The sequence below is a fragment of the Podarcis muralis genome, chromosome 8, assembly GCF_964188315.1.
Source record: "Podarcis muralis chromosome 8, rPodMur119.hap1.1, whole genome shotgun sequence".
Classification (NCBI taxonomy): domain Eukaryota; kingdom Metazoa; phylum Chordata; class Lepidosauria; order Squamata; family Lacertidae; genus Podarcis; species Podarcis muralis.
The window spans coordinates 84,676,383-84,701,924 of record NC_135662.1 but is presented as its reverse complement, the minus strand read 5'-3'; the positions used below and the strand labels follow the sequence as shown (position 1 = coordinate 84,701,924).

At 45.7% G+C, this 25,542-nt stretch overlaps 1 protein-coding gene across 2 annotated transcripts in view; it reads left to right on the top strand.

The window, feature by feature from the left end:
• The first annotated feature begins 6,238 nt into the window (after nucleotides 1-6,238).
• EPSTI1 (epithelial stromal interaction 1) overlaps nucleotides 6,239-25,542 on the top strand; it is a 40,698-nt gene continuing 21,394 nt past the window's right edge. The window contains exons 1-3 of one of the 2 annotated variants that reach the window (XM_077933438.1): nucleotides 6,239-6,470; nucleotides 22,380-22,438; nucleotides 23,918-24,001. In XM_077933438.1, coding sequence (XP_077789564.1) covers nucleotides 6,343-6,470; nucleotides 22,380-22,438; nucleotides 23,918-24,001 — 271 coding nt within the window. In that variant the 5' untranslated portion in view covers nucleotides 6,239-6,342. The remainder of the gene's footprint in view (nucleotides 6,471-22,379; nucleotides 22,439-23,917; nucleotides 24,002-25,542) is intronic. The other variant, XM_028738088.2, reaches the window with a different exon arrangement.

The following is a 25,542-nucleotide window of genomic DNA, read 5'->3' as shown; positions in this document are numbered from 1 at the left end:
GGCCTCAGCATCGGTTGGTGCCTTTGTGCACAAAAACAAAGAAAGACCCCAACGTGAAGAAAGGCCACAAAATGGGGTGAGTTTTGACTTGCCACACAAATGCCAACACAACAAAAGAACCCGTGAGTTTGTTTATGATAAAGGCTTAGGCGCATGCCTCCCTCGGCAATGCAGAGTCCAAAAATTTCCCTCAGCTCAATTCAGAAAGATTGGAGCCAGTGTGGTGTAGTGGTTAAGAGCGGTGGACTCGTAATCTGGTGAACCGGGTTCGCGTCTCCGCTCCTCCACATGCAGCTGCTGGGTGACCTTGGGCTAGTCACACTTCTTTGAAGTCTCTCAGCCCCACTCACCTCACAGAGTGTTTGTTGTGGGGGAGGAAGGGAAAGGAGAATGTTAGCCGCTTTGAGACTCCTTCGGGTAGTGATAAAGCGGGATATCAAATCCAAACTCTTCTTCTTCTTCGATGCTATGGACTTTATTGACATTTCTCAGAGCAGTTTCAAGAGTTCTCACCTGGGTTGTAAGGTTGGTGCAGAGATACTAAACCTTAGGGCTGGATTCAACTGACCGGTCCCACACCAAGACTTCAGCTAGTGCAACAGGACTTCTCCCCCTGGTGCCCCCAAATTGTCTTAAAGGTAAAGGTAAAGGAACCCCTCACTATTAGGTCTAGTCGTGACTGACTCTGGGGTTGTGGTGCTCATCTCGCTTTATTGGCCGAGGGAGCCGGCAGACAGCTTCCGGGTCATGTGGCCAGCATGACTAAGCCACTTCTGGCGAACCAGAGCAGCGCACGGAAACGCTGTTTACCTTCCCGCCGGAGCGGTACCTATTTATCTACTTGCACTTTGACGTGCTTTCAAACTGCTATGTTGGCAGGAGATGGGATCGAGCACCGGGAGCTCACCCTGTTGCGGGGATTCGAACCGCCGACCTTCTGATCGGCAAGTCCTAGGCTCTGTGGTTTAACCCACAGTGCCACCCGCGTCCCTCAAATTGTCTTAGGGGGAGATTATTATGTTGGGCAAGCTCCAATGGGAAACATTTGGGAAAGCGTGGTGTTGAATTCTTCCCCTTGACACCTGAGATGTATATTTTTTAGGACCCACTCAAGTTGGGATTGTAATTTGTTTTATACTGCTTTTTATTGTTGTATTTTACATTGTTGGGAACCACCCTGGGATCTTCTGGGTGTGTTTGCCCTGCACCCACCCCACAGTGCCTGCCGTTGTGTGTACTGTTGTACCTCCTTTTGCGTCCCGGATCCCAACGAAAGGGACGCTCGACAAAGTGCCACTCTGAGCATGCACGAAGCACGATTGGCCGACCTGAAGTAACCTGTTCTGGTACTTCCGGGTTTGCCACGGACGTTGGACGAAATGGACCCTAAACAGGGCGGACTCAAAATGAGGTACCACTGTAGATCCATCTGGATTTTAGATCTGGATGGTAGACAACATCCATGTAAAATGCCTGCAGCAAACAAGAGAAATCACTAGCCCAAATACAGTGGTGCCCCGCAAGATGAATGCCTCGCAAGATGAAAAACCCGCTAGACGAAAGGGTTTTCCGCTTTTCGATGCGCTTCGCAAGACGAATTTCCCTATGGGCTTGCTTCGCAAGACGAAAACGTCTTGCGAGTCTTGCGATTTTTTTCGCTCCCCCCCTTTTTTCTAAGCCGCTAAGCCGCTAATAGCCTTTTAGCCGCTAAGCCGCTAATAGCGCTAATCCGCTAAGCCGCTAATAGGGTTGCTTTGCAAGACAAAAAAACCGCTAGACGAAGAGACTCGTGGAATGGATTATTTTCGTCTTGCGAGGCACCACTGTATAGAGAAGAAATGTAGAGAAGAAAAGAGTGGTTGGGGAAACCCAGCCAGATGGGCGGGTTATAAATAATAATAATAATAATAATAATAATAATAATAATAATAATAATAATAATAATAATAAAGTCTACTTGGTTGTATGTGTTGTTTGCACAGCTCATAGCCACTGAGAGTTTTATTTAGAACAAGGGGCTAATATGAGTTTGCACCTGAAAAGGGAACATATTTCAGAGGCCATTTTCTATTATTAGTTTAGTCACTTGAGCACGAGACTCTGAAGCCCTGGGTTGTGGGTGCAAGCCCCACATTGGGCAAAAGACTCCTCCATTGCAGGGGGTTTAGACTAGATGGCCCCTCGTAGTCCCTTCCAACTCTACGGTTCTGTGATTCTGAGTTCTGCACGATGATCTACAGAAGAACTCCAGAAATAACTGCTGGGACAAACCATACTTTACAGGTTTGCAGGAGAACACCTAGTGAAAATGGTGCTTAGGAATAAACCTAGCCATTACACGATGGACAGGTTCATAGTCTGAACCAGAACATCTCTAATGTGAAATGAAAAGAACCAGGGTATATTTCCCTGACTGAAGAAGCTGTTTTCCCTATTGCCCAACAACCACACCTATTTCTGGATTTATTTGTTACATTTTAATCCTACTCTGTCCTCCCAGGTGTTTTTAATAATAATAATAATAATAATAATAATAATAATAATAATAATAATAATAATTTATTATTTATACCCCGCCCATCTGGCTGAGTTTCCCCAGCCACTCTGGGCGGCTCCCAATCAGTGTTAAAAACAGTACAGCGTTACATATTAAAAACTTCCCTGAACAGGGCTGCCTTAAGATGTCTTCTGAATGTCAGGTAGTTATTTATCTCTTTGACATCTGATGGGAGGACGTTCCACAGGGCGGGCGCCACTACCGAGAATTTTAGGATGGGCATATAGTGTCTTCGCCCCCTTTTAACCCTCAGAACAACATTGTGAGGCTAGGATGAGTAGCCCAAGGTCACTAGGGAATACCTAGATTTCAAATCCTATATTCAATAGGATTCAAGTCCAACAGTTACCCACTACAGCACCACTACTTGTACAACACATTTAGGGTAGGGGACTAGACCCAACAGTAGCAGATTCGTGTGCCAGAATTTGCCCACAGATTTCTTATAAAGGGGGTGATTCAAAGTTCAGCAGGAGAGGAAGGATAGCTGAATTCTACCCCTGTTGAATTTCTACCCTCCTGCTGCTTCTCTCTGGCTGTCATCTTTTGAGGCTCCAGTTCTGAAAGTAACCCATAGCAGAAGAAAAATGGATAGGGAAAACCAGGTGGGGGGGGCATGTAAAGCGCTCAGTTGCCCCTTCCTGCCTGCCCAATCTGTGCTTTAAGTTACTTCTCCAACTTTATATGGAATAGGTGCAAACTGCATACCGAAACAAATGCTGTGTACCATCTAGTTTTGCCCTTAAGGTCTCCTTTCTTAAGCAGGATTGCCACACACATCGCTCTTCTATGGGGGATGGGAGCCCCCCCCCAATAATTATGGGGTTCTGTATGCCAGAAAGAGCAGCAGACCACCATGACTTCTATTTCCATGCCAGAAAAGTCCCCACCATAAATTCTTTCTGTGGTGTGGCTATTAAAAGCACAGGGGGGAAAAGACGTCACCTGAATTATTCCAGAGAAATGTGTTTGCATACAGCAGTCTAGAAAATTGCAAGCCATTTTCAGAGTGCGTTCTGGGACATTCCTATTGACTTCAGCGGGGCCAAACTGTATTTGCTTCAGCAGCAGAAATTATGTGGGTGAACTTCTCCTGGCTGCGAGATAAGTGGAAGGAAAAGACTTGCTTGCTGTGCATCAGGCTGTTGTTAAAGGCACAAAGCAGGCCCAGTGGTTTAACGCTGTGGGTTAAACCACAGAGCCGATCAGAAGGCTGGCGGTTCGAATCCCCGTGACGGGGTGAGCTCCCGTTGCTCGGTCCCAGCTCCTGCCAACCTAGCAGTTTGAAAGCACGTCAAAGTGCAAGTAGATAAATAGGTACCACTCCGGGGGGAAGGTAAACGGCGTTTCCGTGCGCTGCTCTGGTTCACCAGAAGCGGCATAGTCATGCTGGCCACATGACCCGGAAGCTGTACGCTGGCTCACTCAGCCAATAAAGTGACATGAGTGCTGCAAGCCCAGAGTCAGTCACGACTGGACCTAATAGTCAGGGGTTCCCTTTACCTTTTGAGGCCCAGGAAAGCGAAAGCGAAGGCTGGAAACCTTGGAGCTGGCAAAGGCCTTACCAGGTAACCATTTCCAGGTTACCTTCCCAAACATACTGCCCTGCACAGCTTGGCTCTGGCAAAGTGAATGTCCTTTCACCCGTCATGTCTACTAGGCAGGTTTGCTCACAAGTGCCCCCCAGCATATAGTCTCCCCCCCCTTGATTCTCCCACATTGAGGCTACATTCGTCAACCCACATCCTAAGGCGCAATGGACCTGCAGAACTCGCACCAGAGGACCGTGGCAACGGGATTGTTCCCTGAGCCGCCACTTGCAACTCATGAGAACGCTGGTCCGAGTCAACAGGCAGTGTGTCTCACTGAGCACTGCGGGGTGCATATGGGGCTCGTCTTGCCCCTCTTGTGCTGGAATTTGGAGAGGCAGAGCTGAGGAAAGTGGCACCTACCAAGGGGCTGGGCCTTGCTTGCCTCCTCTTTGGGTGGGTGTGGTGGGGAGCCCTCCTTGGTCCCTGAGCTTCCTCTACGTGGAGGCAGCATGCAGGCCTTAGAGCGCCAGCCCAGCCACGCCTGCCCAACAGCGAGTCCTGTTGCATTGCATGGCACTTCTTGTTGTTGTTTAGTCGTGTCCGACTCTTCGTGACCCCCTGGACCAGAGCATGCCAGGCACTCCTGTCTTCCGCTGCCTCCTGCACTTTGGTCAAACTCATGTTCATAGCTTCGAGAACACTGTCCAACCATCTCATCCTCTGTCATCCCCTTCTCCTTGTGCCCTCCATCTTTCCCAACATCAGGGTCTTTTCCAGGGAGTCTTCTCTTCTCATGAGGTGGCCAAAGTATTGGAGTCTCAGCTTCACAATCTGTTCTTCCAGTGAGCACTCAGGGCTGATTTCCTTCAGAATGGAGAGGTTTGATCTTCTTGTGGTCCATGAGACTCTCAAGAGTCTCCTTCAGCACCATAATTCAAAAGCATCAGTTCTTTGGCGATCAGCCTTCTTTATGGTCCAGCTCTCACTGCCATACATCACTACTGGGAAAACCATAGCTTTAACTATACGGACCTTTGTTAGCAAGGTGATGTCTCTGCTATTTAAGATGCTGTCTTGGTTTGTCATTGCTTTTCTCCCAAGAAGCAGGCGTCTTTTAATTTCGTGACTGCTGTCACCATCTGCAGTGATCATGGAGCCCAAGAAAGTAAAATCTCTCACTGCCTCCATTTCTTCCCCTTCTATTTGCCAGGAGGTGATGGGACCAGTGGCCATGATCTTCGTTTTTTTGATGTTGAGCTTCAGACCATATTTTGCGCTCTCCTCTTTCACCCTCATGAAAAGGTTCTTTAATTCCTCCTCACTTTCTGCCATCAAGGTTGTGTCATCTGCATATCTGAGGTTGTTGATATTTCTTCCGGCAATCTTAATTCCGGCTCGGGATTCATCCAGCCCAGCCTTTCACAAGATGAATTCTCCATGTAAGTTAAATAAGCAGGGAGACAATATACAGCCTTGTCGTGCTTCTTTCCCAATTTTGAACCAATCAGTTCCATATCCAGTTCTAACTGTAGCTTCTTGTCCCACATAGAGATTTCTCAGGAGACAGATGAGGTGATCAGGGACTCCCATTTCTTTAAGAACTTGCCATAGTTTGCTGTGGTCGACACAGTCAAAGGCTTTTGCATAGTCAATGAAGCAGAAGTACAGTGGTACCTCGGGTTAAGTACTTAATTCATTCCGCAGGTCTGTACTTAACCTGAAACTGTTCTTAACCTGAAGCACCACTTTAGCTAATGGGGTCTCCTGCTGCTGCTGCGCCGCCGGAGCACGATTTCTGTTTTCATCCTGTAGCAAAGTTCTTAACCTAAAGGACTATTTCTGGGTTAGCAGAGTCTGTAACCTGAAGCGTATGTAACCTGAAGCGTATGTAACCAGAGATACCACTGTAGATGTCTTTCTGGAACTCTCTAGCTAATCCAGCGCATGTTTGCATGGCGCTTACTCGCAGGTAAGTGGGATCCAGGCTGGCCCTGCAACCGAGCATGCTCAGCGGGGGCGGCCCCGCGCATTTGGGCCCCTGGGGGGTGTGACTCCATCCTTCATGGAGACCACCTGTGTCCCTCGGCAGGTGAGGCGAGGGGGCGTGTGTTCGAGGGCGGGGCGTGTCTTGGCGCGGAAAGCGAAAGTAAAGCGCCTGCGGCAAACTTTCGATTTCGTTTCCTGCGGCTGGGCGAGGGAGCAGCTGTTCTGGGCGCGCGTGTACCCGCGAACTGAGTCCTTGCAGCAGGAGCCATGAGCTGGACGCGATCGGCCTCTCTGTCTCCCTTGCCAAGGGGCGCCTCGCCGGGCGACGCCTCTGCCGGCCCCCGGGATGGGGGCGCTTCGGGGCCGGAGGGCGGGCAGGAGCAGCGGCCGCAGCAGTAAGTAGCCCGGGCGCCGTCAAACTCCCCCGTCTGAAATAATAAAAGGGAAAGATAAGCAGAGCCGTCTCATTCCAGTGACCCATTTCGTCCCGTATTAGGATCTATTTCTTGCTTTAAAAAATAATTTCTTACTGAAGACTTTCTTAGTTTGCAAATACATGCGTTGCTTCTCTTTTCAGGTTGTGTTTTCCACAGATCAGTTGCATTCGTGGCGATTGTATTGCGTTGCATATTTCTTGCTTTCTCTGAAGCTCATTATTCTCTTCCCTTCATTTCCATAGGGACCCCAGTCATGTCCTTCGGCCCTTGCTTCCTATCCACTCTCGACTTGTTCCCAGTGGGTGGTATTTATTCGTTTATTTATTTAGTGTAGCGCTACTTCGTTGTAGCGTATCAAACTCTAGTGTTCCCCGGCACAGGCCTGTCATTAAGAAACCTAGTTGTCGACTGCCAAATAATATATTTCAAGAACCTCTTTGTGGTCACAGGAGATTTTGGGTTGAATTTGTAAAGTATCCTGGATAAAAGGGCCCTTACAAAGTCCAGTAAACTACTGCGGTTTTCAAAGTATGCTGCCATCTCATGTGAATGATGCTAACAAGGTCTTGTTACTGTACTACCAGCCCTATTATAATACAGTTTGTGCACACTTCCACTTCTCCCTCACCTAGAAAGCACGGGTCCCAGCGGTTTACCATTTGTCCCACAGCTCTCCCTGGAAAAACCTGCCATTTTCCGCTGAAGTGGAGCAGATGGCGATCCATTGAAACCCAGTTGACATCCAGTTGAGTGGCAATGAGGAGGCTTCCCTGTGAGAAAGCAGCAGGGCAAGCAGAAGTCCTGCTTGGGCTGGGTGTTCATCAGTATGCAGATGACACCCAGCTCTACCTCTCTTTCAAATCAGAACCAGTGAAGGTGGTGAAGGTCCTGTCTGAGTGCCTGGAGGCGGTTGGAAGATGGATGGCGGCTAATGGATTGAGGATGAATTCTGACAAGACAGAAGTACTGTTTTTGGGGGACAGGGGGCGGGTGGGTGTGGGGGATTCCCTGGTCCTGAATGGGGTAACTGTGCCCCTGAAGGACCAGGTGCGCAGCCTGGGAGTCATTCTGGACTCACAGCTGTCCATGGAGGTGCAGGTTAATTCGGTACGCAGGCTAAGACCCTACCTGCCCTGTCTCGCCAGAGTGGTGCATGCTCCAGTTATCTCACGCTTGGACTACTGCAACGCGCTCTACGTGGGGCTACCTTTGAAGGTGACCCGGAAACTGCAATTAATCCAGAATGCAGCAGCTAGACTGGTGACTGGGAGTGGCTGCCGCGACCACATAACACCAGTCCTGAGAGATTTGCATTGGCTCCCAGTATGTTTCCGAGCACAATTCAAAGTGTTGGTGCTGACCTTTAAAGCCCTAAATGGCCTCGGTCCTGTATACCTGAAGGAGCGTCTCCACCCCCATCGTTCAGCCCAGACACAGAGATCCAGCGCCGAGGGCCTTCTGGCGGTTCCCTCATTGCGAGAAGTGAGGTTACAGGGAACCAGACAGAGGGCCTTCTCGGTAGTGGCCCCCATCCTGTGGAACACCCTTCCTTCAGATGTGAAGGAAATAAGTAGCTATCCTATCTTTAAAAGACATCTGAAGGCAGCCCTGTTGAGGGAAGTTTTTAATATTTAATGCTGTACTGTTTTTAACACTTGATTGGGAGCTGCCCAGAGTGGCTGGGGAAACTCAGCCAGATGGGCGGGGTATAAATAATAAATTATTATTATTATTATTATTATTATATATTAAGTGTGGTTGAGCCCTAACTGGCATGTTCCTGAGTCTTTAGGAGTCATTTGTGGGAAGCAGCCATCCTGTTCCTACAGGTATGAAGAGAAAACCAAACAGCAGGTCTGGTCAAAACTTCTGTCTCCATTAAAGGCGGCCAGCTCTCATGCGCAAAGCATGTAAAACCTCCTTTGGTGTAGCATGTAGACATTTCTCATCTTGCAAAGGGGAGTTTGGGAAGCTTTGCAAGACCACGCCCTACCAGGGACACGGACTTATAAAAAATATTGGGGGGGCCCGGGAAAGCTCATGAATAATAAATAAGCTCATGAATATGCAAATAAAGTGGCGCCGCCTCCTCGTGAGCGAATAGGGGAGAGCGTGCTGCGCCTATTAATCAGCTCCAAAGGAAATTGGGTGGAGCTTTTGCTCGGGAGGGAGGGCAGGAGGCATGCAGCCCGCCCCTCCCTGTGCATTTTGGGCTGGGGGAGGGGCGGCGATGGCGCTCTGCTGGAGGGGCGCCGGAGATTATTGGGGGGGCGGAGCCCCCCCAAACAAATTTTTGAGGGGGCTCGGGCCCCCTCAAGCCCCATGGAGTCGGCGCCTATGCGCCCTACCTAGAAACTTTATTGAGTCATGCTCTGGAAAACTCCCATGGCTACATAGCAGGAAGTGAAAATAGGAAGTGTTTAGTAAATCCACTAGCTCAGTTTGTTGTGGCGTTTCCAGTACTCAACTTTTTAGAAGCTTGAACACGACATTAATTGTCTCTTAGGTGCAACTGCACAGTCCTTGTGTGTTGCTGTTTGCGAATACGTTCCGAAATCGAGACAATCCACAAAATTGGAACAACAAAATGCACTCTGCTTGTTAGCTCAGCTTTTGGTTCATTGGAATTGGGTTTTGAATAAACTATTGGGGGCTTTTTCACTAATCAGTTCATGATCTGATCACCACCTCCCTCAAGCACTCCAACAGCATTATTCTGAAGTCTAAATGTAGACGAAATGAGAGTGCCATTATCATAGCTGCCAATGCGTACTTTAAAAGGCTACATGGGGCTCCAAACTGGATAAATAAGGGCTGCAGTACTGAGAGTTTATGTGAGAATCATTTTTCTCCATGTAATTTCGCTTAATCTCTTTCCCCGAGCTGCTTTTTGCCCTGCTGAGTTATTGGGAGTCTTCTGGACCCATCCAACTGGGTCCTAAGAAGAAGCTGTTTCCCTAAGAGTTTGATTGTTTCTGCTGCAGCGTGAACAGCATGGGAACCTAGGATGTATTGTTTATAGTCAATGATGAGCATAGCTCCCTGCAAAAATGCCCTACCAATTCAAAACAGGCTTGTATTAAAAAACAAAAATGTACAGTGGTACCTCAGGTTAAGTACTTAATTCTTTCCGGAGGTCTGTACTTAACCTGAAGCTGTTCTTAACCTGAAGCACCACTTTAGTTAATGGGGCCTCCTGCTGCTGCCGCGCCGTCCGAGCACAATTTCGGTTCTCATCCTGAAGCAAAGTTCTTAACCTGAAGCACTATTTCTGAGTTAGCGGAGTCTGTAACCTGAAGCGTCTGTAACCTGAGGTACCACTGTATTTGAAAGCTACTTCTTAGTAAAGGTAAAGGGACCCCTGACCCAGTGGCGTAGCGTGGGGGGTGCAGGGGGGGCCGGCCGCACCGGGCGCAACATCTGGGGTTAGGGCAAATCCACGGGTTAGGGGGCGCAAATCCATGGGTTAGGGGGCGCAAATTACTTGCCTTGCCCCGGGTGCTGACAACCCACGCTACGCCACTGCCCTGACCATTAGGTCCAGTCATGGCCGACTCTGGGGTTGCAGCGCTCATCTCACTTTATTGGCCGAGGGAGCCGGCGTACAGCTTCCGGGTCATGTGGCCAGCATGACTAAGCCGCTTCTGGTGAACCAGAGCAGCACATGGAAACGCCATTTACCTTCCCACTGGAGCGGCACCTATTGATCTACTTGCACTCTGACGTGCTTTTGAACTGCTAGGTGGGCAGGAGCAGGGACGGAGCAACGGGAGCTCACCCTGTCACGGGGATTCGAACTGCCGACCTTCTGATCGGCAAGTCCTAGGCTCTGTGGTTTAACCCACAGCGCCCCCCGCATCCCTAAGCTACTTCTTACATTATAAAAAATGTGCAACCCACCCTTCGTCCGTATCGGTATCGGGGCACAGTGCCACAAACAAAATAACCAAACCTCAGAAATGGAATTTCACAAGCATAACAAATTAAGATCACTAAAACCTTCAACAGCACGGCTGGGTTAAGCAATCAAAACTAAAACTCTGAAAATGCCTGGATGAGGAAGTATCCCAAAGCGACAGAGTTGGTGCCAGTCAGACCGCTTTGAGGAGAAAGCAGTCTATACCCAGAGTGCCATTACCCATTAGGGTCTCTCATGTGTTGCCACGTAATGGATTTCCGTAGATGGTGGAAGTTGAAGAAGATGCCACTCCTCAGCCCCAGACGAAAGGTGCAGGCAGGCTAGAATAGGGAGAGGTGGTCGTTGACGAGTGTTGTCTAAGGCTTTAACATGCATCTTCAATTGGTCCAGGAAGTGAACAGGCAGACAATGGAGTAGTTCTTCTAGAATTGGTGTCCTGTTGTTGCATCTGACTGAATTGATTAAAAACGTAGTAATGGCAGCCCCACGGGCAGTGTGTTAAAGTAAGGCAGCTGGAAAATGACCAGAGCACAAGATACTGTGGTACCTCAGGTTACATACACTTCAGGTTACAGACTCCGCTAACCCAGAAATAGTACCTCGGGTTAAGAACTTTGCTTCAGGATGAGAACAGAAATCGTGTTCTGGCGGCACGGCAGCAGCAGGAGGCCCCATTAGCTAAAGTGGTGCTTCAGGTTAAGAACGGACCTCCGGAACAAATTAAGTACTTAACCTGAGGTACCACTGTACTTAACTCGAGTTACCACTGTACTGTGGCCAAACACTCTCTGTCCAGAAATGGTCCTAACGGGGGAACCATCTGAAGCCAAAAGAAGGCCACCAAAGACATTTTCATCTCTAGGGACAATGTTGGGTCCAGGAGTCCTCACAAGTTATGTAGATGCTCCCTGAGAGAGACTGCAATCCTCTCGAGAACGGGCAGGGCTCCTAAATCTCAGGTTGGAGAACTATCTCCATCTTGTCAGTATTTGCTTTACTGGTCTCCCGCTTTGACCGGTAGAGCCCACAGTCCAGAACCCCCAGGTCAGGTAAGTGCAGTTTTGAGGTGGCAGTGGGTAGGGCTGGGAGAGCCGGAGCTGCTTTTTTGCTGTCGCCAGTGCTGGGTCCGGTGGCAGCCTGGGCCTGACACTGCAATGCGCAGGGTGCAATCCACCCCAGCGCCTACGGATGTTGCCAAGGGGCGCAGGGCCCGTTGGCAGTGTTGGCCAGCTCTTAAGGGGTGGGGTCGTTTGGTCCTGCTGACATGCATCTAGTAAATAACAAAGTGTCTACTCAGAAGAATGTTGTTGTTGTTGTTGTTGTTTAGTCGTTTAGTTGTGCCCGACTCTTCGTGACCCCATGGACCAGAACACGCCAGGCACTCCTGTCTTCCACTGCCTCCCGCAGTATGGTCAAACTCATGCTGGTAGCTTCGAGAACACTGTCCAACCATCTCGTCCTTTGTCGTCCCCTTCTCCTTCTGCCCTCCATCTTTCCCAACATCAGGGTCTTTTCCAGAGAGTCTTCTCTTCTCATGAGGTGGCCAAAGTCTTGGAGGCTCAGCTTCATGATCTGTCCTTCCAGTGACCACTCAGGGCTGATTTCCCTAAGAATGGATAGGTTTGATCTTCTTGCAGTCCATGGGACTCTCAAGAGTCTCCTCCAGCATCAGAATTCAAAAGCACCAATTCTTCGGCCATCAGCCTTCTTTATGGTCCAGCTCTCTCTCTTTTTTTTTTTTTATAATAAATTTTTATTAGTTTTCCATAAATAAAGAATAAACAAAACAAAAACATAGACATAAACAAACAAAAACATGACTTCCCCATACCACCCCTTTCCTGCATTCTTGTTTCAAGATTTTTTAGCAACCCTCTGATCATAACTTAAGTATATTTCATGTATTTAACTTCAGTTAATTATTAATACCACTGTAGTTCTTTATCTCTTATAACTCTGAGCCCCTAATTTTCCAAATTACAACAGTTTTTAAGATAAACTTTGAATTTGTTCCAGTCTTCATCCACCGCCTCTTTCTCCCGGTCTCGAATTCTGCCAGTCATCTCTGCCAGTCCCATATAGTCGATCACCTTCGTCTGCCATTCTTCCAACGTGGGTAAATCCTGCGTCTTCCAATACTTTGCTAGAAGAATTCTTGCTGCTGTGGTGGCGTACATAAAAAATGTCCTATCCTTCTTTGGCACCATTTGGCCCACCATACCCAAGAGAAAGGCCTCTGGTTTTTTAACAAACGTTCTCTTCAGAACTTTTTTTATTTCATTATAGATCATTTCCCAGAAAGCCTTAATCTTCGGGCAGGTCCACCAAAGGTGATAGAAGGTTCCCTCCGTTTCACTGCACTTCCAACACTTGTAATTGGGCAAATGATAAATCTTTGCTAACTTAGCAGGAGTCATGTACCACCTGTAGATCATTTTCATAATGTTTTCTTTTAAGGCATTGCATGCCGTAAATTTAACACCAGTGGTCCATAACTGCTCCCAGTCTGCAATTTCAATGTCATGCCCAATGTCCTGTGCCCATTTAATCATATTAGATTTCACCATTTCATCTTGAGTATTCCATTTCAACAGCAAGTTGTACATTCTTGACAAATTTTTAGTATTGGGTTCTAACAGTTCTGTTTCTAATTTTGACTTCTCCACCTGGAAGCCTTTCTTTCTGTCCTGTTTAAATACTTCATTTATCTGTCGATAATGTAACCAATCTCTCACCTTAAATTTCAGTTTCTCAAAACTCTGCAATTTTACATTTTCACCATCTTGTTCTATAATTTCACAATATTTAGGCCAATTAGAACCCATATTCAATTTTTTCACCTCTTTTGCTTCCATTGGTGACAACCACCTGGGGGTTTTACTTTCAAACAGGTCTTTATACTTAATCCAAACATTATACAGAGCTTTCCTCACCATATGGTTCTTAAATCCTTTATGCAATTTTACCTTGTCATACCATATATATGCATGCCAACCAAATCTGTTATCAAATCCTTCAAGGTCCAAAATGTCTGTATTCTCGAGGAGCAGCCAATCTTTCAACCAGCAAAACGCTGCTGATTCATAGTAGAGTCTTAAGTCCGGCAGGGCAAAACCCCCTCTATCTTTCGCATCTGTTAATGTCTTAAATTTTATTCTTGGCTTTTTGCCCTGCCAAACAAATTTCGATATGTCTTTCTGCCACCTCTTGAAACAGTCCATCTTGTCTATTATTTGTAATGTCTGAAACAGAAATAACATTCTAGGCAATACATTCATTTTGATAACAGCAATTCTGCCTAACAAGGAAAGTTTCAGCCTTGACCATATGTCTAAATCTTTCTTAACTTCTGTCCAACATTTATCATAATTGTCTTTAAAAAGATTCACATTTTTCGATGTCAAATTCACCCCCAGGTACTTCACTTTTTTTGCTATCTCCAAACCTGTTTCATTCTGGAATGTCTCTTTTTCTTCATTTGTTAGATTTTTTTCCAAAACTTTAGTTTTTTGTTTGTTCAGCTTAAATCCTGCAACTTGACCAAATATCTCGATCAGTTCTAAAACTCTTTTTGTGCTAGTGATTGGCTGTTGCAAAGTCAAAACTAGGTCATCTGCAAATGCCCTTAATTTATACTCTTTCACTCCGACCTGAATTCCTTTAACCAACTGGTCCTTTCTAATCATATTTAACAAAACCTCCAGAACCAGTATAAAAAGTAGGGGGGAAATAGGACATCCCTGTCGTGTTCCTTTCTCTATGGCTATCTCTTCCGTTACCACATTGTTCACAATTAGCTTTGCCTTCTGCTCAGAATAAATTGCACCTATACCATTTTCAAAACCTTGGCCTACCCCCATCCCTTGGAGATTCTTTTTCATAAAACTCCAACAAATATTGTCAAAGGCTTTCTCCGCGTCCACAAAAATCAAAGCCGCTTTTCTGTTAATGTTCATTTCCAACAGTTCCACAATGTCTATTATGTTCCTCACATTGTCAGACATGTGTCTACCCGGGAGAAAGCCAGATTGATCCTTATGAATCTCACCTGTCAATACTTTCTTCAGTCTTTTTGCTAAAATGTCTGCAAAAATTTTGTAATCCACATTTAATAATGATATCGGGCGGTAGTTCTTAACCTGGTTCTTTTCAGTCTCGGTCTTTGGTATAAGTGAGATAAAAGCCTCTTTCCACGTTTCAGGTGCCTTTTTCCCCTCCAATATTTCATTGCAAACTTCTTTTAGTGGTTGCACTAAACCTTCTCTCAAAGCTTTATAATATCTAGCCGTCAGTCCGTCTGGTCCTGGAGACTTTCCCAGTTGTGCCTTTTGAATGGCCTCCTCTATTTCCTGTTCTGTTATTTTCTCATTCAAAATCAACTTGCCCTGTTCTGGAATTTTCGGTAGTCCATAATTTTTAAGAAATTCTTCTATTTCTTGTTCATTTACTGGCCCTTGTGTGTATAATTTCCTAAAAAAACTTTGAAAACAGTTACTTATCTCATTTGGCTTATGAACATTCTTTCCCTCTATCTCCAAACAAGTAACTGTGTTCAATTTTTGTCTCTTTTTCAATTGCCATGCAAGGAGCTTCCCACACTTATCTGCAGACTCAAAAGTCCTTTGTCTCATTTGTTTAATTTTCCATTCTATCTCTTGATTTGTCAGTTCCATATATTGCGTCTGATAATATTTTATTTCTCTCAAAATTTCTTGAGACTTTGGTTTTGACCTCAGTTTCTTTTCTCCTTCCTTCATTTTTTCTAAAATTCTTTCTTTCCTTTCATTTTGCTTTTTCCTCTTAATTGAATTCTGTTGTATCAGGAAGCCTCTCATCACGGCTTTACTTGCGTCCCAAATTGTTCTTTTTTCCACATCTGTTCTCAAATTTATCTCGAAGTAATCTTTCAATGTCTTTAGGGCCTTTATACAGAATTGTTCATCTCTAAATAGGGAGTCATTCATTCTCCATCTAAAGGATCCAGTTGTTGTCATTTTCATTTCCATCTTTACGGCATTATGGTCGGAGCAGGTTTTTGGGCAGATTTCTACTTTTTTAATCTTTGTAGCCATCACACTAGATACCCAGATTTGGTCGATTCTCGTCCATGTCATTTTAGATTCCGAGAAAAAAGTTCCCTCTCTCTCGAGAGGATTCTTTGTTCTCCAGATATCAATCAAGTCCATATTTTCCGTCATCTCGAAGAAAGTCTTTGGTAATCTTCCTTCTTTGGATATTGTCTGTCTTTGTGCCTTGTCCATATTTGTAGAAACCACTCCATTCATGTCCCCCATCATTATTATTTTGCAGTCGAGATAATCTAGTAAGGTCTCATGCAACTTCTTAAAAAATTCTGCCTTCCCATCATTTGGTGCATATACTCCAATTATCAAATATTTTTCCCCCTGGATCTGTACTTCAATTGCCAGGTATCTTCCTTCTTCATCCTTAAATTTTAGCTTCGGGTCCAATTTTTCCTTTGCATAAATCACTACTCCCCTCTTTTTTACTTTATCGGAAGATATAAATTCTTGTCCCAGTCTTTTGTTCACCAACAATTTCCTGTGTGCTCTAGTTATGTGAGTTTCCTGTAGACATATCAGATCCAGTTGTTCCCTTTTCAAAATGTGGAAAACCTGTCGTTTTTTTCTGGGATGGTTCAAACCGTTGCAATTCCAGCTTAGAAGTTGCAGAGACATTTTGTTTGTTAGATGTTTGATCCTCCGACTGCTCCAAGTTTTTCTTCCTCTTCAGTTGTGGTAGTCCAAATGATAGATTTGCAATGTCCGTTAGCCCTCCTCCTTCTGGTGTTAATCCTTGTCCTTCTCTTGCCGGATCCACCGTACCTTTCTGTAGGTCCTCTAGGTTTCTCTCCAAAAAGTACTCTTTCTCCTGTACTGTTCTTATTCTTACTTTCTTCCCTTTGTAGTTAAAGGACAACCCCTGTGGGAATTCCCACCTGAAGGGTATGAAGTTCTTCCTCAGCAAATTGGCAAGATCTCTATAAAAAGTCCTCACTTCCAAGATGTATTTAGGGATGTCCTTAAAGATTTGGACTTGAATGTTTCCAATCACCAAAGCTTTTTGATAATGAAGGTTCAGTATCTTGTCTCTTTCCTCTTTGGTTCTAAAGGTGATCAGACAATCCCTTGACTTCTTGCTTTGCTTTCTACCAAGTCTGAAAGCAGTTGTTATCCCCACTTCATCTTCCTCCAGATCTCCTTGCCAATTTTCCAGAATTGCCTCTGTGAGAAATTCCGCCAGATTGTCCTCTTCTTTCTCTGGAACCTGTCTAAATTTCAGATTTCGTTCTTTCCGTTGTAATTCCAGTAAGGAGAGGGCTGCTTCATGCTCATTCACCTTTTTCTCAATCGGCACAAGTCTTTCCTGTGTCTCACCTGCGACAGATTTTGCACTCTCTGCAATTTTCCTTGTTTCTGAAGATTCCTGAATCAGTCTATTTATAGATTCTGTATTTGTTGCCACTGATGTGGTATTCAAGTCCAATCTTGCTGTAAGTTCTGTCAATTTCTTTGAATTTTCTGCTGATTGCTTTGTTAAGGCCTCAAGGGATTGATTTATTTTAAGCAGTGCCTGTGTCATAGGTTCCATTGATGCTGCTGTCACACTGTCTGGTGCAGGCACTGTGTTGCCAGAGATTGAGCCTCTTTTCTTTTGTGTTAGTTTAGCTTTAGATCTGGTTCTTATCTCCTCTGCCGTGCCACTCATATCCCAAGGCCGTTCTCACAGGAAAAACTTGCAATGGAAAATCCCAGTATTAGTCAGTTACTTTACAATTTTTCCCTCTTAGCCCTCAAGAGGGAGCAGTTAAAAGTTTCCAAGTTAGAAACAACAAAGAGACAGAAAGCCGGATGTAGAAAATCTCAAGTCCGCCATTAAAGTTGTAAAACTTTTTCTCCAATTTAAATTTGGTTAGTCCAATATCAGTAACAAAGTCCCATTTAAATCTTAAATGTCTTAAAATTTTTCCACCATTTAAGGTATAGTCTATATCCACTTCAAAGTTGTTTTAAAGAACAGTTTTCCCGGTGTTAAGTCCTGGCAGGTCGTCCCGGGGATCAGAGCAGTGAAAAACTTTGTTTCCCTTTAAATTAAAAGTATCTTCACAAGACTGTCTTTTTTTCCCCCTTCTCCTGCCAATCTGGAGGGGAGAGATACTTTTGACAGCTCAGGTTTGACAGTTCGCAACTAAGTTTCTAATAACTGCAGCGAGGTCTTTCGTTGCTTTAAATTCCTGCAGTCCGGGGGGGGCAGACTTCCTTATTTTTTGCCCTCCCGTTTTCAGCCAGATTTTCAATTTTTAAAGGTTCCTAATTTTTTTCCCTTCTTACTCACGGGAATCCAGTCCAGATTTTCTTTTCAGGAAGGAATCGGCGCTCTCCGCTAATGGCGACGCGGCTTCACTCCGCAGGCTGGGTAGCGACTCTCAGCACCGCGCTCACTCCCGATGCCGCTCCGGAGCCTTTAAAAAGGCTCTTTCACAGTACCGGGGGGCGCAAAGGTGCCCACCGAGTCTCCTTGCTCTCAGGCTTCCGCGCCTGAGATTTTAGGGGTCCCCCACTCGCCGTAGCGGGTAAGACCCGAACTTGCGGAGCAGTCCTTCTCCGGAGCTCGGAGGTAGGACCGCCATTAAGCGCTGGCACCGACCGGAAGTCCTTTATGGTCCAGCTCTCACTTCCATATATCACTACTGGGAAAACCACGGCTTTAACTATATGGACCAGAAGAAAGCCGCACTGAATTCAGTGGGCCTTACTCCCAGGTCTATCGGGTTTTATCTATGCCAAGCTTCCTCAACCTTGTCCCTCCAGATGTTTTGAGACTACACTTCCCATTATCCCTGACCACTGGTCCTGCTAGCTAGGGATCATGGGAGTTGTAGGCCAAAAACATCTGGAGGGCTGAGGTTGAGGAAGCCTGATCTAGGCAGCCAGGGCTCCTCCAGATAACAAGATCTTTTTCCAGCAGGTCAGTGAGGACCCCTTGCTTTTTAAAATTCTCTCATATATACAGAACTCCCTGCGCAGCTTTTGGACTTTACAGTGGTGCCTCGCAAGACGAAAAGAATCCGTTCCGCGAGTCTCTTCATCTTGCGGTTTTTTCGTCTTGCGAAGCAAGCCCATTAGCGGATTAGCGCTATTAGCGGCTTAGCGGACTTAGCGGATCAGCTGATAAGCGGCTTAGCGGATCAGCTGTTAAGCGGCTTAGCGGATCAGCTGATAAGCGGCTTAGCGGATCAGCTGATAAGCGGCTTAGCGGCTTGGGGAAAGGGGGGGGGGAGGAAAAAAACCCTGCAGGAACTCGCAAGACATTTTCGTCTTGCGAAGCAAGCCCATAGGAAATTCGTTTTGCGAAACACCTCCAAAACGGAAAACCCTTTCGTCTAGCGGGTTTTCTGTCTTGCGAGGCATTCGTCTTGCGGGGCACCACTGTATCTGTAGGTTTCCCCCTCTGTGTCAAATAACTAGGGTCAAATAAATGTTGTATTCGTTTTATAATACTTGGAAGATGGATCTCCCTCAGGAGGTTCTGGACTCTTCTTCCTGGGAGGTTTTTAAGCAGAGGCTGGATGGCCTTCTGTCACGGATGCTTTAGCTGATTTTCCTACATTGCAGGGAGCTGCACTAGAAAGATTACCTTTGGGGTCCCTTCCAGTTCCATGATTCTCTGTTTTTCTGCTTCAACAATATTTCATTATGTTCCTATCATTTTATGTAATTGTATTTTGTATAAATTATAAAAAGTCTAAATAAAGCATCTTCTACTTACAAGCAAAGCATTTAAATAGCTACCTTTCTACCGGTAGGATGGGGGTAGCCAGGATTTTTCTTGGGGGGGAGGCAGAACCTCAGATTTGTATTGACTTTTTTTCTTATTGGGGGGCAGCTGCCCCCCTGCCCCCCCTGGCTACATCCACGGGGGGCACAGGAAAGAAACAAGGTCAGAAGGGGGCCCCATTCAGAAAAAGGTTGTGAAACACTGGTGTACACAGATCAGATGCAAGCTGATATTGATAGTTTCTTACAGCAACTCTCTAATGAAAGCTTTAAGAACAGTCAGCCTGAGAGGCAACCGCTTGCATTTCTGCAGGGCGCAGAAATTACATAATTAGGTTGTACAGATGTTAAAATCCATTTGCTACACGTTCATGTGCCTAATTAACTGATGTCATATAGAAAAGGGTCAGCAAGAGATGTATTGTGCGAAAATGCAGCAGTTTTGCAACAAAGGTAAATTAGGTCAAACTGCCACATTGCATTTTTAATCCCCCCCACCGAACTCAGAATATTGCTGAGTTTAGATGCACTATATGTTATCATCACTCTCTAATGATGTACAATAAATGGGGATATCATACTAAAAAAGGAAATCAGGGTGTGTGCAGTCTAGTCTTTGGGTATCTCTTTAATTCTCTGCTAGTGTTTGGCAACCCTTTCCTTCTGTGCTCCAACTTATAAATCACTTTGGCTTCTCCTTTCCTTACAGGTGTCATTGCTATTCTTGCTGACTTGCAGAGCTGTCATACAAAGTGTTAAATGTATTTGGATCTTGCCTTGACAGATTGTGTAGAAGGGCTCTTGTTCTAAGGCGGTGTTCTGTAAGCGTCTCACAGAACTGAGCGAAGGCCTCTGTCTGCATAATAAAATAAGATTTGTTGCCTTTTCCTCATGTGCTGACATTTCCTGTGTATGCCACAACTTTCTCATATCTAAAAAAAATAAAATGCTAGAATCTATCTTTTGCTATTACCAAAAGCTACACAAGCCTTTAACTTTGATGCCATGGAAATGAAATGAGAATCTGGCCAAGCTGTGACAGAGTTCTGCTACTGCGCTTGGCAGCAGACATTATGATTATGATCTAGGAAGTTTTGTCCTGGGAAATAAAATGACATCCTTCCAACTTCAGAAGCGTCTGTAAGGACACATTCACCACTCTCCTTCCTCTGTAGCAGGGAAAAGGCAGCATAACTTCAGGTAGGGTGGTGGCGGCGAAGGAAAAATTTTGTATTCTGTGCGAAGTACCGGAGAGGTTAGAATAGGTAAGGAAGCAAATAGAAGCGCTAGGGTAAGTTCATATTTCTTCTGATAAATACTAATTAAAAGAAATATGAATGAACTATTTATATATTACTTACTATAATTATTTATATGGTTTGAAGCTCAGCATCAAAAAAACCAAGATCATGGCCACTGGTCCCATCACCTCCTGGCAAATAGAAGGGGAAGAAATGGAGGCAGTGAAAGATTTTACTTTCTTGGGCTCCATGATCAATGCAGATGGTGACAGCAGCCACGAAATTAAAAGACACCTGCTCCTTGGGAGAAAGGCGATGGCAAACCTAGACAACATCTTAAAAAGTAGAGACATCACCTTACCAACAAAGGTCCGTATAGTTAAAGCCATGGTTTTCCCAGTAGTGATGTATGGAAGTGAGAGCTGGACCATCAAGAAGGCTGATGGCCGAAGAATTGATGCTTTTGAATTATGGTGCTGGAGGAGACTCTTGAGAGTCCCATGGACTGCAGGAAGATCAAACCTATCCATTCTTAAGGAAATCAGCCCTGAGTGCTCAGTGGAAGGACAGATCGTGAAGCTGAGGCTCCAATACTTTGGCCACCTTATGAGAAGAGAAGACTCCCTGGAAAAGACCCTGATGTTGGGAAAGATGGAGGGCACAAGGAGAAGGGGACGACAGAGGATGAGATGGTTGGACAGTCTTCTCGAAGCTACCAGCATGAGTTTGACCAGCATGCTCTGGTCCATGGGGTCACAAAGAGTCGGGCATGACTAAACGACTAAACAACATAATTATTTATGGCCTGTGTTTCAGGATAATGCTTCCAAGGCAGTATGCAATTAAATTGATCCCAAGTGAGACTTTTTTATTTTCTTTGGGGCTTCTCTTTCTGGAGTCTTCTTTCAGATTTATTTAGCTTCATACGTTTTGGGAGAGAAGCAGCTGTGTCTTTTCATAGCTGGCAAAATGAAACTACAGGTGGTATTCAGCTTTGGCTGTGTACACATTAGTGGCTTAAAAGTTGAAGCAATTTACCAACTTCCTCCCTCTGCCAATTCAATTCACATTTGCCCTTTGCTGTACACACCAGAGAGGGGTCGGGGATGTCTTCACCCAACAAGCGTTACCTGCTTGGTTTTCCTGCCCCTGCAATGCGCACGCACACAGAACCCCTGTTCGTGAAGCTATTGCCTGTGAATGCTCATTCATCTGAACGTGCACAATGATTCTCTCAAAGGCACACACCAGATTCAACATGAGAATGGGGCCCAACTTTTCTAGTTGCATTGAAGCAGGTTTGAAGAAAAACATATCAAATACCAGTGGTTATCTAGAACAGGCATAGGCAAACTCTGGCCCTCCGGATGTTTTGAGACTACAATTCCCATCATCCCTGACCACTGGTCATGCTAGCTAGGGATCATGGGAGTTGTAGGCCAAAAACATCTGGAGGGCCGAGGTTGAGGAAGCCTGATCTAGAAACTACAAAATTGGTATGGATTGTAGGTAATGTGTAAATATGGCTTCAAAAATAGTGGGAGTGCATTGGATAGCATTGTGTACTCTATGTGTACCCATGTTTTTACTCAGAGGAGACCCATTGAAATTAATGAGCATGACTAAGTTATGCCCATTAATTTCAGTAAAATACTGGTTTTTTGCTCTTATGAAATATGGTTGCCATACTTCATAGCAACCATCACCATTATTTTCCATTGAGGGGAAAGACTGGATCTGTGCAAGAAATAGTTTTGGAGGGTGGCATATGAATGTCCTTGTCTCAAATGAAATAAATACAACTAAAAATCTACAACAATCTAAAGACACATCAAGTGAAGGCTAGATAGTAATGTATTTTCTCTCTCTCCCTCCCGTATCTCCTCTTCCAACCTGCAACCTTCTCTAGTCTGGGTGCCTTTGCTGTGATTCCTCCAAATCCAGTGAGGAGGAATCAGTTACAGAAAAGTAAGTACGTTATCCTGTTGACGAACCTCTTCATAGCGTATCAGTTCCTGGGTTGTATGTTGCCTTTGTGGGCAGGAATGAATGCTTGCTCACAAGTCTTCCCTCTTGCTGACAAGTCCTGAGAAGAGGATGGGTGTTGCTAATCTAGAAGGTTGCAGATGCTTCAAACCATCTGGGCTAGATTAGTAAATGGTAACAGGCAGCTCCTTATGCTTCAATTTTAACAAAGTGCACCTGCTAATTGGTGTGCTCTATGGCTTTTTTCAGGACACGGATGGCCCTGTAGTCTAAACCACTGAGCCTCTTGGGCTTGCCGATCAGAAGGTCGGTGGTTCGAATCCCCTTGATGGGGTGAGCTCCCATTGCTCAGTCCCAACTCCTGTCAACATAGCAGTTCAAAAGCACGTTAAAGTGCAAGTAGATAAATAGGTACCGCTCCAGTGGGAAGGTAAATGACGTTTCCATGCGCTGCTCTGGTTTCTGTGTTCCCTTGTGCCAGAAGCGGCTTAGTCATGCTGGCCACATGACCCGGAAAAACTGTCAGCGGACAAATGCCGGCTCCCCCGGCCTATAGAGCGAAATGAGCGCTGCACCCCCAGAGTCGTCTGCGACTGGACTTAACTGCCAGGGGTCCTTTAAAGGTAAAGGGACCCCTGACCATTAGGTCCAGTCATGGCCGACTCTGGGGTTGCGGCGCTCATCTCGCTTTATTGGCCGAGGGAGCCAGCGTACAGCTTCCGGGTCATGTGGCCAGCATGACTAAGCCTCTTCTAGCAAACCAGAGCAGCGCACGGAAATGCCGTTTACCTTCCCGCCGGAGGGGTCCTTTACCTTTACCTTTTTATAGCTTTTTTCAGCTAGAGAATATTTTTATTGGGCAACTCATGCGTTATTAAAGTAAAAACAAACATATGGCCTTTTCAATTCAATTGCACGTGGGTGGATCTGATGAGATCTTTCCATTCTGTCTTGAAAGTATTATGAGGACTACAACCTCACTTCTGCATTTTGTATATCCGCTGAAACATTGACTGAATTGGATCTCACTCCTTTCACTACTGCAAGACTTCTGCCCCTGTGGTCAGGGTATCATGACCGACTTCAGCTATTACAGTGTAATCCTACAAATGTCTTGTTGGAAGCAAGCCTACACTTTGCAAGTGGCCTTAAAGTTCACCCTTTCAAATTATAGTGCCCTGTAGAAGTCATGGGCGTTGATGAGTGGCAGAGCTTTGCTCTCCAGGGCCGGCCCACCCACGAGGCAAGGTGGGGTGACTGCCTCAAGCAGCCGAAGCCCCTGTGGGCACCTTGCCACCAGCGTGGTGACACATTCCCATTTTGCCTCAAGCAGCACTTGAGTCCACCAAGTGACCCCTGACACTAACCTTGTGAGACATGTGGGGGCCATTTATTTTCTGCCTGGCCTGATACCTTTTCCTTGCAGTATTTTGACTCTTTGCTTCACTTACCATATTTCAGTTGCTACCAAAGAGTTGGAAGACCTGGAGAAATGGAAGGAACGGCACAGGCCGGGGCTAATTACCTTGACACCCCAGAAACTGGGTAAGCGAACAAGGGGGGGGGGGAGGGAAATACATTTCAGATGCTGTGTTTTTCTTAGCTTATTTTGAAGAATTGTGAGAATTAAAACTTCCTCTCTTTGGGGAAATGGAAGCTTCAGTGGCCAGATCATCAGGCTTCTATAACTTTGAAGCTTTATATCACACACTTGGTAACCTTGAACAAATAGTGTAGGAATTCCCATAATTATTGAAATATTCCATGTCCATGGCTGACACCCAGGCAGGCAGCTCCAGTGTCTAGCTGATCTACAGAGCCAGTGATAAAAGCAAATAAGATCACAGAACTCGTTGTCTCTTCCGTAATGGAGTCCCAAGCAATAACTAGCATGGGTTTATAAATAGTTTGTGCCTGAAAAGCTTGATTGGAACTGTTCATCTCAAGAGACTGCGATCTACTCACATAGTTAAAAACTAGCAGTGATCAACCCCATTTTTTGGGGTGCAGGGCAAAAATGTTGAGCTTTTTTTTAAGGGGAGCAAAAGTTTCAGAGCTTCTTTGGGGGGGTGATCTACCTGTTGGACGTGCCTGATCTACACCTTTCAACAAAGGCCTCTTCCAGCATTAAGGAAAAACTTCCCCAGTGTCTGTCCTGGGGTGGGGCTTGCAAAAACTAGGGAAGGAAAAAAGGCAAGAAACTCAGAAATTAAAAGTAAATGCCTTGCAGAACAATACAGGGTTAAACATCATCTCCCTCTCCCAAACTAACGGATAGTGCTATGTAGAGAATTAAATATATTGTCCTAGGTGGTGTTTAGTCTCCCTGTTGACTTTCACTGGGGATGTCCTGGATACATAATATAATAATAATAATAATAATAATAATAATAATAATAATAATAATAATAAATTTATTATTTGTACCCCGCCCATCTGGCTGGGTTTCCCCAGCCACTCTGGGCGGCTTCCAACAAAGATGAAAGATACACTAAAATGTCACATATTTAAAACTTCCCTGAACTTTTGACATCTGATGGGAGGGCGTTCCACAGGGCGGGCGCCACTACCGAGAAGGCCCTCTGCCTGGTTCCCTGTAACTTGGCCTCTCGCAGTGAGGGAACCGCCAGAAGGCCCTCGGAGGTGGATCTCAGTGTCTGGGCAGAATGATGGGGGAGGAGACGCTCCTTCAGATATACTGGACCAAGGCCGTTTAGGGCTTTAAAGGTCAGCACCAACACTTTGAATTGTGCTCGGAAACGTACTGGGAGCCAATGTAGGTCTTTCAAGACCGGTGTTATATGGTCTCGGCGGCCGCTCCCAGTCACCAGTCTAGCTGCCGCATTCTGGATTACTTGTAGTTTCCGGGTCACCTTCAAAGGTAGCCCCACGTAGAGCGCATTGCAGTAGTCCAAGCGGGAGATAACCAGAGCATGTACCACTCTGGTGAGACAGTCTGCAGGCAGATAGGGTCTCAGCCTACGTACCAGATGGAGCTGGTAAACAGCTGCCCTGGATACAGATTTGACCTGTGCCTCCATGGACAGCTGTGAGTCCAAAATGACTCCCAGGCTGCGCACCTGGTC